General features: G+C 48.2%; 1 protein-coding gene across 1 annotated transcript in view; it reads right to left on the bottom strand.

The window, feature by feature from the left end:
- NGEF (neuronal guanine nucleotide exchange factor) overlaps window positions 1-16544 on the bottom strand; it is a 37554-nt gene extending 21010 nt beyond the window's left edge. Inside the window, exons 1-3 of the mRNA XM_035006838.1 lie at window positions 16377-16544; window positions 15525-15667; window positions 9450-9754 (exon numbers count right to left, since the gene is read on the bottom strand). Of these exons, the coding sequence (XP_034862729.1) occupies window positions 9450-9754; window positions 15525-15667; window positions 16377-16483 (555 nt within the window). The 5' untranslated portion in view covers window positions 16484-16544. The remainder of the gene's footprint in view (window positions 1-9449; window positions 9755-15524; window positions 15668-16376) is intronic.
- Window positions 16545-16842: the final 298 nt, after the last annotated feature.

The following is a 16842-nucleotide window of genomic DNA, read 5'->3' as shown; positions in this document are numbered from 1 at the left end:
CTCCCCCCATGAACGCCCTACCCCCTCACAGCCGCCTCCCACCCAACCTCGTAATTTGAATGTATGTCTGGTTATTTTCTCAAACTGTTGTGTTCTTGGACAGTAATTCCAACACCGTTCCAAATAGGAGCATGGAAACCAAGAGCTTCAGAATAAGTTTAAAAAAACAAAATCGAAACCAAGAAAATCCTACCCGACGTCTAAAACAATGCGTTCCAATTTCAGCTACCTAATTTTTACTTAGAAAAGGAGGGAAACATACAATTTTATTCTTAAATCCTGATTCTTCAATGACTAAGACTTGGGCCTACGAAAAGGCCATCACTTTGGGGTATTTTCCTTGTGTGAACGGTAGTTCATCGCAACCTGCTGCTTTTGTGGCTAAGGAGAAAAAGATGCTCCAGCAACAGATTGAGCTGGCGGTACGAGTTAACCTGACTTGCTTTGATAAATGAGATCTACTGCAGAAGTCACTGACTTGGAAAAAAATCTGAAGATCTCTCTGTTGTGTCCCTTGACAAATATTTTTTTTTTTCTTAAAGATTTTATTTATTTATTTGACAGAGAGAGACACAGCGAGAGAGGGAACATAAGCAGGGGGAGTGGGAGAGGGAGAAGCAGGCTCCCTGCAGAGCAGGGAGCCCAATGCAGGACTCGATCCCAGGACCCCAGGATCATGACCTGAGCTGAAGGCAGTTGCCTAACCAACTGAGCCACCCAGGCGCCCTCCCTTGACAAATATTAACAAAATAGACACTCACATTAAGCTTTTAAAAATAAATATGGAAAGTCAGAGCAGGGGCACTTGGGTGGCTCAGTCGGTTAAACATCTGACTCTTGGTTTCAGCTCACGTCATGGTCTCAGGGTCCTGGGCTTGAACCCTGTGACAGGCTCTGCACTCAGCAGGGAGTCTGTTTGAGATTCTCTCTGTCTCCCTCCGCTTCTTCCTCCTCCTTCCCCAAGAGCTCTTATATGCATGGTGGGGGCATGTGTGCGAGTCTCTCTCAAATAAGTAAGTAAATAAATAAACCCTAAAGACTCAGCGAGACCCATGGAAGCCTGTGTGCCCGTGTGATTTGCTACTATATGTGACCACAGTATTTATTGTTAGGTCATCCTAGTTATTTAAATATCTCTATCAGATCCATTGGAAATGACAAAAATGTAATTTATTATGTCTCTTTATTTCCCATGCCAGTTCTACTATCGATGGAATGTTCTATCCTGCCTTCTATTTTTTTAAAAAATATTTTTATTTGTTTGTTTTAGAGAGAGAGAGTAAGCACAAGCAGGGGGAAGGGCAGAGAGACAAGCAGACTCTGGGTAGCCCAGAGCCCACCACCATGGAGCTCAAGCCTACGACCCAGAGATCATGACCTGAGCAGAAACCAAGAGTCAGACGCCCAACCAACTGCGCATCCAGGCGCCCCTCTACCCTGCCTTTTAAAAACTCAATGTGTCGTACGTATTCACCCAGTCTATTCTCTGAAAACATGTTTTTTACATGTTTTGCCTTTGCACACTGTCTTACTAAATAATTCCCCTATCATGGCACATTTCAGGTTCTTCCTGTCATTCTTCCCCTAATTTCTGCTGGAATGAACATCCTAATAAATAACTATTTGTACACATTTCTGATTATTTTTCAAGATAAATTTCTAGGAATAGTAATATTAGACCTGGGCAAACATCCCCTTGTAAGGGTTTGATACAAATATTGCTATTTTCTTCCTATCAGCTGTGTTTGAGAGTACTTACTGAAAAATCCCCCAACCCCCCCCCCCCCTTTTTTATTTAATCACTGGCCACTTGCAGTTTTCCTGAGAATTGTTTTGTCCATTTTTCTTTGGGATAATCATCTTTTTCTTATTGATAGAGCTCACTAATTGATCGAGGCCTGGGTTTTGCTGATACATACAAAAACAACTAAGTTTTACATGTTTATCTTAGAATCAGCCATCTCCCTGAAATGCCTAATAAAGATCCAGTATTTTCGACTCCCTCAAGATTTTTAAGTAGGCCGCCATTGTTGGCAGGTAAGGGTGTCTCTGCCCTTCTTCACGGTTATCTCTTATTTCTTTCCTTGTTTTGCAGGACTGGCTAGAACTTCCAGACCAACATCAGCGTTTAGCAAGCTTCATTGTCTTGCCTTTATTGTCACCAACAATTCTTCATGAAATGTGATCTTGAACATAGGCCTAAGATATTCTTGAACATAGACCTAGGATATTCCTTATAAATTTCAGAAAGTATCCTGAGTTTTGTATAGATGGAAATAAATGTGCTACTTCCCTTTTTAATGTCTTTGACGATCAGGGTATTCTCCTCCTCTGGTCTATTGATATGAAAATTTTGGCCCCAAACTTTACACCATCTTTGCATTCATGCATAGGTCCTCAATGTATGTTGTTTGTTTTTTTTTTTTAAAGATTTTATTTATTTATTTGAGAGCGCACGCGTGTGAGTACGAGTGTGGGGGAAGGGGAGGAAGGGCAGAGGGAGAGGGAGAAGCAGACTCCACGTTGAGCCGGGAGCCCAACACAGGGCTCGATCCCAGGACCCTGGGATCATGACCTGAGCTGAAGGCAGACACTTAACCGCTTAACCAACCAAGCCACCCAGGCGCCCCTCAATGTATGCCACTCTTTTAATGTTTCTCCAGATTTGATTTTCTTGTGTTTTATGTAAGTTTTTGCCTTATGTCACAGTAGACAGATCTAGATTTTATTTTTTGGGGGGTGTGGGAAAGAGTGCTTATTTGATTAGGTTGAACAGAATGAGGACATTCAACCTGCTTCTTTTCCTTTTTTCTCCCCTTTTATAGAAATGTTTTAGTTTTTAAATTAAAATGCAGTAAAACTGACTTTTGGATGCACGATTCTATGAATTTTAACACAGGTATAGATTCTTATAACCAACACTGTCACCAGGACACACAACGGTTCTATCACTCCAGAAAAGTCCCCTGTGCTCTCCTGTTCTAGGCACACCCTCCCCGCCCTCATCCCTGGTGACGACTGATCTGGTCTCTGTCACTGTAACTTTGTCTGGTTCAGAAGGTCCTACAAATGCGATCACATAGTGTGCAACCTTTCTGATTTCTTTCGCTCAGCAACGTGCCTTTGACATTGACCTCAGCTGTGTACATCAATAGATCTTTCTAGTACTAAGTCACGTGCCATTGTACAGAGCTTCCAGAGTCTGCTTATCTGTCTGTTAAAGGATATGTGGGTTGTTCCCAGTTTTTGGCTATGATGAACAGAGATACTATAAACATTCATGTGCAGGTTTTTGTATAAATTTTAAGTTTTTATTTCTATAGGACAGGGGTTCTCAACCAGGAACTACTTTTGCTCCCCAGGGGACATTCTTCAGCTAGGTCTAGAGACTTTCGTGGTTGTCACAACTAGGGGTAGGAATCTATTGCAATCTAGCAGCAGGGATGCTGCTAAACCTCTTACAATGCACAGGAGGAACCTCCCCCGCCCCCCCACCCCGCAACAAAGAATGATCCAGCTCCAGACGTCATAATGTCGCTCTTGAGACACTGCACTAGGTAAACACCTACAGTTGGGACCGCTGGGCTGTACGGTGTCTGGTCACTTATGAGAAACTGCCAACTCTTCTCCAGAGCAGCCAGACCATGTTGCAATCCCACCAGCAATGTACGTGAATTCAAGCTATCCCACATCCACACCAGCACTTGGTATTGTATTTTAATTTTTTTTAAGCTAGTGTATATTATCATTATTAGTTTGAAGAGGGCTTTTTTTTTTTTGTAGATTTCTTGATTTTTCTATATAGACAATCATCATATCATCTGTGAATAGGGACAGTTTATTTCTAACTTCCCTGCAGACTTTCTCTTCAACTCAGGGATTATTTAGAAATGTGCCCCTCGATTTCTAAGTGTTTGGAGATTTTCCTGTTATCTTTATGTCACAGATTTTCATTTTAATTCCATTATGACCAGAGAACATACTTTGTATGATCTGAATTCTTCTAAATTTGTAAAAGTGTGCTAAGTTCTACCTTGGTGAATGTTCTGTGTGCACTTGAAAAACAATGTGTATTCTGCTAAGGTGTCGAGTGGAGCGTCCTAGAAACGTTATTAGTGCCAGTTGGTTGATGACACCCAACTCTTCTATATCTGACTGATTTCACGTCTCCTGGTCCCACTGATTACGAAGAGAGGAATGCTGAAGTCTATGAACTATGTGGATTTTTTTTTTTTTTTTTAAGATTTTATTTATTTCTTTGACAGAGAGAGACACAGCGAAAGAAGGAACACAAGCAGGGGGAGTGGGAGAGGGAGAAGCAGGCTTCCCGCTGAGCAGGGAGCCCGATGCGGGGCTCGATCCCAGGACCCTGGGATCATGACCTGAGCCGAAGGCAGACGCTTAATGACTGAGCCACCCAGGCGCCCCTGGATTTTGTTTTAATGTCTGTGCACTACTGGATCAGATTTGGTTGCTAATATTTTCACTTGATTTGTGTATTTCCCTCTTTTCCATGCTCTAGACCACAGGACAGCAAACCAGAGCCCACAGGCTGGCCAACTGTGAGCATAAAGAAAGTTTAACCGGAATGTCCATCCCTTTACATGCTCTTTGCGGCTATGACATTATAACAGTGAGCCGAGTGGTTCTGAAAGAGGCTATAGGGCCCACAACGCCTAAAATATTTACTATCTGGTCCTCTCAAAAGGGATGGCCCCCGCTCTAGATATTTCCTGACCAACACAGGAGCCACCCATGGCTCTTGAAAGGGAAGTTAGTTTAAATCACGCAGAATTAAACGTTCAGTTCCTCAGTTGCACCAACCATATTGCACTCAGTAGCCACATGTAGCTGGTGACTTTGGGGGATGCAGCCGTGTTCTAGACTAGCCCAAGGGACAAGGAACTTCTCTGTGCTTTGACCACTTGGCACAACTCAGCCATCTGGGTGCAACATCTCTTTTGTAGACTTTTTTGGTTACCTGGTATATTTTGGTGTTTAAAAAATTTTTAGTTTTGAGTCAGTTTGTGGTAGCTTCTATCTTCCTAGGAAGGCATGCATCTCATTACAACTTTACACAGTATCTTTTGATCTCCGCTCCATCTGCTTTCCTTAGGACTGCGTTTGTGTATTTCCCCCCGAATGTCTCAAAGCTGACCTCTGAGTTCAGTTAATTCTGTATTTATTTCTTATTTAATAATTAAAGCATGTAAGGTTGTGAATTTTTATCCAAATGCAGCTTTGGCAGCATTCCACATGTTCTTAAAATGTAGCATCCTCCTCATTATCTTTGAAATAATCTGTCAACATAAGATTTACTTTCTTATCTCAAAGGTTAGGAGCATTTTAAACATTTCTGATTTGAGGTTTTTACATTGTTTACATTTACTTTCTTGTTTCACTGCACTATACCGAGTGATTATGACCAATACAATTTTAATAAATATTTATTGAACTTTTTCTTATGGCTTAATATACGACCACTTTCTGGTGGTATTTATGGGCACTGGAAAATAAAAGATTGCTTCTCTTAAGAGCACTGCTGTCCAAAAGAAATAGAAGTCTCATACACAATTCTAAATTTCTTAGCAACCACTTAGTAACTATTAAAAAAGGTAAAAAGAAACAGGAAAATTTTAACATATTTTATTTAATCTAATATATTCAGAATATCATTATCAGCATGTAATAGAAAAATTATTAATAAGGTACTTTGCTTTCTTTTAATTTGTGCTAAGTCCTCAAAATTTGGTGTGTATTTTATACACATGCCACGTTTCCATGAGGATCAACCACGTTAAGAGTTCAGTAGCTACCAATGGCCTGTGGCCACTGCACTGGGCTGCACAAAGTTCCGTAAAAATATTTTAATCCACCTCATTACTTTTTGCAGATTGCTAATATCCATGGATGTCCTACTCTTACAGAAAATACTATAGTGTGGACAGTAATGTCTGCTCACGTTTCTACCAGAGTCCACTCTATCTGGCTGCCAGTTCATAACAGTTTGTAATATTACCTTCTTATTGTAAAGTGTACCTCTTAAGAATGGCTTTCCTAATCACAGACATAACATCCAGGAGCCTAGGTTTCAAAAAAATAAAAAGCCTGGCAGATTTTCTATAAAAATGACCAAATGTTTTTATGTGGAAAAAAGATACCACAAAGCAAGCCACTTAAGTGCTCGATTGAGGTCAGTCTGTCCAGCTCTTTATCTTGTTAACTCATTTATCTTCACAACCCTGGGATGCAGGTACTAGGATGATTCCAGTTTTACAGATAAGGAAACAAAAGCAAAGAGAGGTTTAGTAACTTGCCCAAGGTCACACAGCTAAGAAGCAGCCGAACTGAGACTCAAACCCATACATCACTTCTCCTATACTACAGGATGGAAGAAAACATTTTAAACATATTAAAAGAATGTAAAAGCCAAAATGTATAAAAAGCTGCCAGCCATCATGAAGAAAAATATAAACAACCCAACAGAAAAAAGGGCAAAGGATAAGAACAGGCAATTCATAGACAAGTGGAAACAGCATATGAAAAGATGCTCAATTTACAAGTCGGCAAGGATAGGCAGGTTAAAATGAGATAGGATTTTTCATCCAACAGATGGGCTGATGGGAGCAAACATCATGAAGTCTGCTAACAGGGCTGGGAGGCTGGGTGAAAATGGCGTCTCTCCCACCCTGTAGTAGCATGACATGTGTCCTGCCTTTTTGAATGGCAACTTGGCAGTGTCCACCACTACTTATTTTTTTGAGAGAACGAGAGAGAGCGCATGCACGAATGGGAGGGGCAGAAGGAGAGAATCTCAAGCCGACGCCACACTGAGCATGGAGCCCTAAGTGGGGCTCGATCTCACGACCCTTAGGATCATGACCTGAGCCGAAACCAAGAGTCGGACGCCCAACTGACGGCACCACCCAGGCGTCCCTGTCCACCACTTAAACTGCACTTCTCTCCTGACCAGCCACAGTTTCCCTGCCTTACAAATCCCAGCTCACAAGTCCCCAGGAATGTCAAGTGGGCACACCGAAGCTCCCCCTAATCAGCGTCCCCACATGGCCACTTGCTGAGTCAATGGCACGGTTTCCCTGTAAAGTTGAGTGGGATCCACTGAGTGCTCTGGGCAGCAGGCTACTCTCCAGGTCAGCTGCATGCTTCTTCTCCTCCCCCGCCCCACCGCGGGAGCCCCCTGTGTTCATTCTTGCTCTCACTCAAGCCAGCGGCACTCAGGACACAGGCAGTTCTCACTAAGCTAAAACTAAAACTAAGCTGAGGCTCTACGTTGCTAAAAACCAAAATCAAAATCAAACTGCTGTTGAACAGAACAAATGTAAATATGGGGGGAAGCCTTATAAAGATCTGTAAGGATTTTGCACCTAAGAGTCTTCTTAAATGTATGAACCCCAAAACCAGATGGTGCATTATGACTATCCTTTATCAGGAGAGATAAGCCAGACACAGCCCGTCCTCCGGTGAGAAGCCAGGAGCCAAGGCCAGCACATGTTTGTGCTGCATTTTCTTTAAACAGTGAAAATCTATTAATGAGTAGCTTATTTAACTTTAAAACATTTAAAAATACAGCGATACCTTTATCAATGTGAAGGATACCTTGAATAACACAAAATGACCCGTTTCCTTTGTTAACTTATTCCAGATTCCACGCTGTCCCACAATATAATGGGTCTAGATTTCCAATCAATTGGAGGAGTTGTCTTTCCATGGAGGATGTAAGCAATTTAAACTCACTGTAACTGATACGTTTGCTATTGACTCTGCCCCCTTATTTTATGCTATTTTGGGGGGCTTTTTTTTTACTGTTTGCTTTTACTACAAAGGCCCCCTTCTCTCTCTGCTTTTAGCTTTGCTTATGTCACAGAAGGCTTATATCATGTTTTAAGTTCTACTAGGGTTTATCTCCAAGCTTTCTAAAGGACTTAGAATCTTTACTTCTCTCATTATCAAGGTAAAAAAGAAGTATTCCCCCAGAAACCGGTCTTTTTTCCTTGTTCTGGGGGCGAAAAAAAAGGCCCCGTGGTGGTGATACTGTGTGAAGGAAGCCAAATACAAAACAGTATCGCATAATTCCTTTTATATGGAAGTCAAAGTTAGGGACGGTGGCCCTATCAGTGGCTGGGGGAGCCCCAAGGTAGGAGGGATGGACAACTGCAGGGGGATTTCTCCACGTGTTCTGGCACCTCCCACGTGCTTGCCTCAGTGGAGATATCCCCCACATGTGTCTTCATTTCTGATTGGGGGCAAGGGGCATCTTTATGTCTCCTCCAGTGTTTTTGTAGAAGCCGCATTGGGAACAGGTGACTACACGTTGTTTACATCAGATGTTTCATTAGAAACTCCTGACACAGCCATTTACAAATCCCTGCTCACAAGTCCCCAGGGATGTCAAGTTGCAACCGATCCCGCCTGATCCTCCCAGACACAAATCCAGCCTCCCCAGGCCTCCCCCAGCAGCCAGCGAGCGCACCCTGGTCAGCAGTATCCTCAGTCCTGGTCATGAGCGGTGCGCAGGTTACTTTGCCTTTTAAATACACGAGAGGAGCAAATGTTTCTCCAGACTCCAGTGCGGGAGGGAGGGGCGGGGGTTAAAGTGAGGCAGACATCTGGGGCTAGAACAAGTTCAGAACAGGTCTGAAGGGGTGTGTGAATATGGGGGACAGGACACGGATGAGGACATTGCACTGAACCAAATCTCTTCCTTTCCCCCTCTATCGCCACTTTTGAAATTTCACGGTGAACACACATGTGCACAATCACCATTCCTCCCCACCGTTCTCTCCTCTTGCCCTTGATCGGCTGCGCTCCCGTCCCTCTAGACCGCCGGCTTTCTCTCTCCACCTTCGCTCCACTGAAATGCACACGCAGATTTCTTAGCCCCGTGTCTCCGCATGTCCGTGACTGTAACTTTCTCATGGATCACTTCTCCCGCTAGCAATACACCGTTAGGCAACCCAGTGCTCTTGCCTCGGCCTAGCTGATGGGCAAGGTCTGCCTGGACCATCAAGAGGAGCCGGGAAGGCAGAGCCCTCCATTTCGGCACCATTTCAGCAGGGTTCATGGGACTCCGGAATACAGCGGTGGACGTGAACCTCAGGGGACTGACTTCCTTCACAGGCTCAGTGAGCTGGGTGTCACCGAGGGCACCAGGCTCACGTGTGCCCGGGGATACCCGACAGTCGCTCTCTCCTGATACAGCGACGCCCAAACACTCACGACTGGGCTGAGCTCTCCTACAAGGTAACGAGCTATTTTTGGTTGCCTGTGAAATACTGTGAATTTCCCTGCCTGTTCTGGATGGCTAAACCCTGCCAGGGATTCTGGTGAGCCGGCGGGGGTGCCTCCCTCACGCAGAAAGCCTCAGCCGAACCGGTTAAAACACCTGTACATTCTGAACGGAGCTCCCACCCCCTGGGGTGGCCCTTTACCTCCTGCAGTTTGATCTCCTCGGGCTGGAGGATTTCCAGCACCCCGCTGCTCTGGATCTCCGGGAGGTCCTGCCAGAGGTTAAATCTCGAGTGGGGGTTACTGAGTAGGCAGATCTGAGGCAGAGCCTTCCTCTCAGGTGGGCTTGCTTTCTCTTCGTCGTCATCGTCGTCCTCCTCCTCCTCTTCTGGAGTCTCCTCGCTGACCGGAGAGCTGTGGGCATTGGTGTGTATCTCTGCATCCTGCTGCCTCCTGGTTTCAATTTCTTGGAGTGTTGATTTATCTCGGTATTCCTGATACAGGAGCCCTGAAATCAAATAGAGTTGTAATGAAGAAAAGGGAAAGATTTCAGAGGAAGATCTTTCCCAATCACTAGGTCAAGACTTGGTCCTCTCATCAAGGGCAGATGCTGTGCCCAGGAGAACAGAAAGAAAGCCAGCCTGCCTGCGCCTGTCCCCACAAAGGGCTCTACCCGGCCCAATGAATGTCTTCATTCCTTGGGAATGATCAGCATATGGAAGTTCTTTCCAACAAATAAAGAAATCCCTGAACGCATCCAGAATCCAGTCACACAAATATACGCTTTCTGCACACACACTTGGCAAACAAGTCTAGAACTTGATGTGTTAATAACCAGTGTGCACAGTTGATGGAAATGTCCCGATTATGTTTCAATATCCCAACAGTATGCTTTCCCTAGCCTTAAATGCTTCAATATTAAAACTCAAGTATGTTCATTTGTGAAATGGGAGTAGTTGTAAATTCTCATTTTGAAGGAGAAACCAATAGTTCATCAACCTTATGATTCAAAAAGGAAACATTCCTTTTTTGCTTTTACAGTTTCAAACTTACTTCCCTGACCAATTGTATTTAAAATAAATGCATTCTAAGTCTTGGGGGCACATATGAATCAGCACAAATGTAGCATCTCCGGGGCGGGGGGGACCCATTTCAGACATCCGGTTTTGGGGTGGAGGGACTGTCTTTTTACAGTAGGAAAGCCTCAGGGGAAAAGGGGGGTCCTGGCCCCAGGCAGTGGGAGAAGGGGAGTGGGGGAGGAGTGGGGAGGGGGTCAGACCGCTAAGGTCTTGTCTGCCTGCCATGCCATGGAGGTGGCACTATTCTGTGGGCAAGAGGGAGGCCCCGAGAGACCTTAGGCAAGCAATTCTGGTCTCCATCTTTGGGTGGGTGTGGATAGGAAGAGAGAGGCTGTGTTAATTCCCCAAGGGGGTGATGATGGAGGCCTGAACTGCAAGGGCGGGGGAGGGATGGAACCACGTGCCTGGTTCAGGGAACAGGGTTAAGGTAGAAGATGGGTCCTGAGGACTGCCTGGTGCTGGGGGGCGGGGGTAGCAGAGAGATCCAGGTGCTTCAGAGGGGCTCCCAGTTAGAGAGGTCCAGCAGGCAGCTAGCTGAACACACTGGTCTGGACAGCATTCGGGGCCCCTGGACATGTCTACTTATAAAACAAAGATAATTTTCCCAGGAAAATTCTAACTGGGATAAATGTACCACTTGTAAAGCACTCTCTCTTACAATGCAGACAAACGTTAGCGATTGTTCCTTTCTTATTGCATTGTTGAAGGTATCTAAACAGGAGACAAAGGAAGGATAGAAAACCTGAATGTGGCCGGATCATGTATATTCATGAACGGGAGCCCCATAAATCTGCCCTGTGGAACTAATTAGTTGGCTTCCTATGCCCCATAACGCAAGATTATAAAGCCTTTATGGTAAGTACAGCATTTACTTTAAAAAATTAAGATCCTGTGATTTTGCAATGTTACAATCCAGCAGAATACAACAGGAAGGCAATCTGACAAAGGAACGAGAAAGAGAAAAGCGAAGTCTCTGTTAAATGCAATCCGGACTGAAGATCTATAAAGACAGAGGTTTAACGCCACTGCATCCACCACGACCAGTCATGAGCGTAAGACATAACTGTTGTGCTGACCTTGAACCAACTGTTCTCCTGTGATTCTGATGCACGGTGTTTACAGAGGTTTAAAGAAACCAAGTTTCCATGAGTTGACTTGGATTCACTTTTCAATGCGAATGAGCCTCCCACCCAGCAGGTACTCAAATATCTGTTGCATTGAACCCCTTTTAAAAATGCAGCTTTGGGGCGCCTGGCTGGCTCAGTCTGCAGAGCATCAGACTCTCGATCTCAGGGTTGTGTGTTCGAGCCCCACACTGGGTGTGGAGCCTACGTTAGGAAAAAAAATGCAGTGTCGAAGCTTCGCTGAAGTGTCTAATTTGGCATCTTTTTGACAGTTCAGAAATATGTCTTGTACATGCTATCGTGGGCACATATGGGTAAGTACTATCTCCAGCGTCTCAGTGTGATACATATGGTGAAAAGAGACGGAAATATCAGCGTTGTGGGTAGCCGGGCTGGAAATATTAATTCTGAAATCACATTGTGGCAGACACTGTTGGCTGTCTCTCCTGTATCCCTCACACCCCGGGTTCCCAGCTAGCAGGGGAGGGGTGTCCTCTGGGGGCTGACCCATTCGGTGCTCAGGGAAGTGGGTGAACGCTGACTGATCAAAACCCACTGTGACGTTATATAGCACACGTGAAGCTACTGTTACACTGTATGTTAACTGGAATTAAAATAAAAAATTAAAATAAAAAAAACTTTCTCCGGAGGGAAAACAAAAAGCAACAAAACAGAACAAAATAAACAAACAAAAAAGAAAATATTCTTTAGGGAGCTCTCAGTTGTCTCAGTGGTATAATGGCTTAGCCTTAGGGATTCCCTTGACAAGAGAAAAATCACAGAAATTAGACTCAAGACTTAGAAAATAAATGTCCACATCTAATGTAAATTTCCCTTAAAATCTGGCCTCATATGCCCTATGAGATTTACAGAGAGCACTCAGTCCTAATCTCTAGGTTCAAAGTGTACAGGTTGCTCATATATATGCTGAAAGCCAGGAAATAAACTTAACAGAAGCACTTGGGAAAAAAACCATACTTCCCTCCCTCTTGCCAGTGGTGGGTTCAGACATGAGCATGACACAACCCGGCCAAGGAAAGTAAGGGGACATTTTACATCCTTGAGAAGGGCTTCCCAGGGCGCCTGGGTGGCTCAGTAGGTTAAGCATCTGACTCTTAGCTCAGGTCTTGAGGGGTTGTGAGTTCAAGCCCCACATGGGGCTCCATGCTGGGCGTGGAGCCTACTTAAAAAAAAAAGAGAGCGAAGGGCTTCCCAAAAAGATGTCCCTCCTCAGCAGACACCTGAAGAAAAACTTTTCTTTTTTGCATTTACATGCGGCTGCTTGGGGAATGCCATGCCTGGAGCTGTGGCAACTATTTTGTGACATGAAGCACAAATGCCGAGAATGGTGGAGGGAAAGGAGCTGGGTAACTGCTTGGCTGAATGAACCAAATTCCAGAATTTTCTACCTCTAAATGAGAAAAAATACTGCCATTGTTTACGGTCATTTTTTGCTGGATATTGTTACTTTTAGCCAAGGACTCCCACCACAAGTAACTTTAGAATTTTCTTAAAACTCTTACTTCTTTCTGAAGTATTTAGAATATGAATTTAAATACCAGTTTTCCTGGAATTACTGTGACTACAAAAAGTTATTTGACACACTGTGTAACCATTTTTCAATGCCTGTTTATTTTTATTGGTCTTAAAGTCAGACTAATAGCATAGCTTTACCTAAGGAGCTACATGTTAACTGATTAAATTTCTGTATTCATTGTTCTCTTAATGTTTTCCTATCTTGTATTTTGTACAGTCAGCAAGCACAACTTTATATGAAAATGAACTTTACTGGTAAAATCTTGCAGCTGGTATAGTATATTCGTGCAGATATACAAGACCCAGTTCCCATCTTCCCTACTTAAAATGTTTTGTACCAGGCTGGGTGTGCTATCCTACGGAAGAGGGTAAGTCCCCAGCTCCTCTTGCCAAAGCCCCTGGAGTCATTCAAAAATCTCACTTTCTGAAGAGAGTCATTTTTTTCTTTGAATCACTCAAACACAAATTCCTAAAGGGCGGGGGGTTCATTTATTTTTTAGCAAGCGCCTTCTATGTGCCAAGCATTTGTCAGGTCAGAGACAGCAGCAGTGGGCACGGGCACGCGAAACCAAGGGCCGGGGCTCAGGGGCTGTGATCTGTAATGACAGCTGCGCCCCGTATCGTGCACAGACCCGGAGGAATTCTGTTCCGCCCTCCATGGGAGACGCCGCAGACTCGAACATGGGGTCTGCAAATATGCCCATACGCGTTTCCTACTTTCTTCCCTGCTTCATTTTACTGTGGTTGTAGGAATCGGTCCTTTCCGGATAACCTGGCAAAGGATTCACCTCCTTCCTAGAGCTAAAAGCAGGGAGGGCTGTTGTAGGACTCTGCTTAGCACAGCCCCCAAGTCCGTGATGAGGGAAGTGAGAAGGTGCTGACAGCTCCGGGCTGTCATCCGTCCGTCACAGCTGGTGAGCAACTACTATGGATCCAGCCCAGGAGCCAGGAAAAGATATTCACCAATTATACCAGCAGATACTGGAAGCGGGCAGTGGGAGAAAAGCCTGAGAATGTCAGTCTCTACACTTTGCCAGACGAGGGGTGGGGGGGCCAGCAGGGGTGCGGGCCAGAGCCCAGCTTCAAGCCTGTGCCACTCGCCTAACAGGACCAGCTGCCTCCAGGACAGGTGTCTCCACACGCCCCGATGCAGAGGAGAGCCTCCCTCTCTGGGCAAGGAGGCACAGAGCTCTCCACCCCCACTCTATGTCCTTCCCAGTTACGACACGGATGTGAGCCGCAGGGGATCCCTTCCAAGAGGGTGGAAGTCAAGGTTTTCAGCGCCTGCCAAGGCAGAGGGGGTTGTCCTCACCACAAAGGACACCGTGGCAGAGAGGTGGGAGAAAAAGGTTTGGAGGAGTCTTTGTCTTCAGCTCAACCCCCCTTTGTTCCCCCAGCAAATAAAGGGCGAATCTGCCACCATCACGGCCACCAGCCAGCCTGACGCCAACCAAATTCCCGGAGTCAGCGCTTCGCACGGCACAGCGAAGCGCCTCCACCCCCTCCGCTGTGCCCGGCTCGGCTCCTGTCTGGCTTCGGTCTGGAAAAACCCTCCCAGGGGAGAGGGGGCTGGCCCCAGAAGGCTCCGGAAGGCAGGGTCTCCTGGGGCAACAGAAGCTCTACTTCCACTTCGCATCTATCTGAACGTCTGGGATGGAGGACGATGGCGATGTATTTAGGGAAGCGAATTTCCAAACCTAGAATTTTAACTTAACGGATAAACCGTCTGCTGCACGGACAACACTTTAGAACGAGAAGCTTTTCTCAGCAGCTGGTACCATTTCCCAGGGAATGGAACCCACATGACCCATTCGCTACCACCACTGGTGACTGTGATGGGAACTAGCTGGATGTCATTAGCAATTTTTGACTTTTAAATCCAACTGCCCGGGTTCTTGGGACACCTTCTCAATCCGCTGTCTGCATTCATACAGTACAGGAGCCGCCGTGGTGGGGAAGGTGCGCACACAGGCCGCGCCCCACACCTCCGGCCACGTTCCTGGAAAAGCCGGGGAAACCAGGCTTGCCTTCCTAACCCAGGGGCCTCTGGGGCGCCCACTTTCTCTCCACTTTCCCCTGTGCCAAGTCCCCCATGCCTCTTCTTGCCGAGCCTGGGTCTCTGCAGAAACCATTCTCAGACTTTGCTGTCTCTGCAGGTCTTCCCAGGGCCCCTGGGGTGCGGGGGTGCTCAGGCAGCACCCCCTCCTGCAAGGCCCAGCAGCACCTCACCCCTGGTCTTTCTGGCAAAAATGACAAGGAGACAGAGGGCCCTTCCCCAGGAAGGGGCTGGGCAGGTACACCTCTTCGGAGAGCAGGACAGAAATCCATTTGCTGAAGCCCAATTATATAGCACTATTGAAATGTGGTGGTTTTGCCGATGGAACCATTTAGAGCCAAATATGTCAAAAACGTTCCGTAGTCACATCAGATACCTTTGCTCACCGAGATGCAACGACATCTCAGGAGCAGGGGGACCCTCAGAGTCCGCCAGAAACCCGCCTTTCCCCAGCGAAGCCCGGCTGCCGCCAGGGACACCCACCTATTTGTTCGATGAGGTTTCTCCAGGAGTCGGCGGGAATGGGGTGGATCATCTGCAGCGCCTCGGTGAGCGTGGTGGGGCTGTCGACGAGGGCCGGGCACTCCTCGGGTGTGGCCCCATTTCCTGGGGTGGAGGACGACTCGCTGCCAGAGAGAAGGAGAGGCAGGGCCTGTTATTTTTAAGCAATGACACACCTTGGCCAGCTCGCGAGTGGCGTCCGCACAAGGGGCCCTGGCCAACTGGACCCTATCCGGGACGGTCCAGGCCGAGCGGCCGTCGCCCCTCCGGGCCAGGCGGGCCCCACAGGCCCTTTTTGTCACCTCACCAGGGAGCGACCGGGTGATTCATTCCCACACCAGCCCGCCCCAAACCTTCATGTTTTCGGAGCTCGCGGGCAGGCGTCGGAAACTTGGCGCGCCCTGCCTGCTCCGCGGCGCCGACCCGCCGCCCCGACGGGTCCGGCGGCCGAGATCCCAGCCGGCGCTGCTCACCCCGCGCCGTTCGATGTCACACGACCCCCGGCCCCCGACTCCCTTCGGGCTCCGATCCTCGCGTCCCAGGCCACGCGGCGCGGGGAGGGGGGCGCCGAGCAGGACGCGCGCGCCCGGGGCGCTTTGGGAGGGAGCGCGGGAGGAGCCCGGGGCAGGGGTCCCGGCGTCGGCGGCCGGAGCCAGGGCGCACTTCCAGCCCCGGGCGCGGAGGCTGCACGACCCGCGGCGCGGGTGGGAGTGGGGGGCGGCGAGCCGGGGGCCGGCGCTAGGCCGCGGGGGGTCGGCGTCCCCCGGGGGGGGGGGGGAGCGCAGAGGCGCGCGGGGGCGGTGCGCGGGGGTCGCGACGGCCGCTCGTTCTCACCTGCCCGGCAGGTGTCCCGACGCCGAGTCGCGCGCGTCGCTCTCCGAGGTGGAGCTGTCGTGGTCCACGGCGCAGGCGGCACTGAAGGCTGCGGCCAGCAGCTCCATGGGGGCCGGCGGCCGGGCGGGCGCTGGGGCCGGGTCGCGGGCCGTGCCGGGGGCTCGGAGCCGGGCCGGGCGCGACGAGTGGGCTCCAGAACCGGGTCGCAGCGCGCGCCGCCCGAGCCGGAGCTGCCGCCGCCGCCGCCGCTGCCGAGCGCTCCCGCAGGCGGGCGGACCGGCGGGCGCGCGCCTGGAGGCTCCGGGTTGCCACGGCAACGGGGGAGGCGGGAGGAGCGCGCGCGGCGGGGGCGAGGCCGCGCGGCGGCGGAGCGGGGGAGCCCGGACTGGGTGCGACCCGGGCCCCGCGGGCGCCGACTGCAGCCCGGCCCGCCCTCCCGGCCCGCGCCTCCCTGCCCCGCCGCGGC

This window comes from Mirounga leonina, unplaced genomic scaffold, assembly GCF_011800145.1.
Source record: "Mirounga leonina isolate KUSES-001 unplaced genomic scaffold, KU_Mleo_1.0 Mir_151, whole genome shotgun sequence".
Taxonomy (NCBI): Eukaryota; Metazoa; Chordata; class Mammalia; order Carnivora; family Phocidae; genus Mirounga; species Mirounga leonina.
Note: the sequence above shows the minus strand (reverse complement) of the source record. Positions and strands in the feature narration are given on the sequence as shown.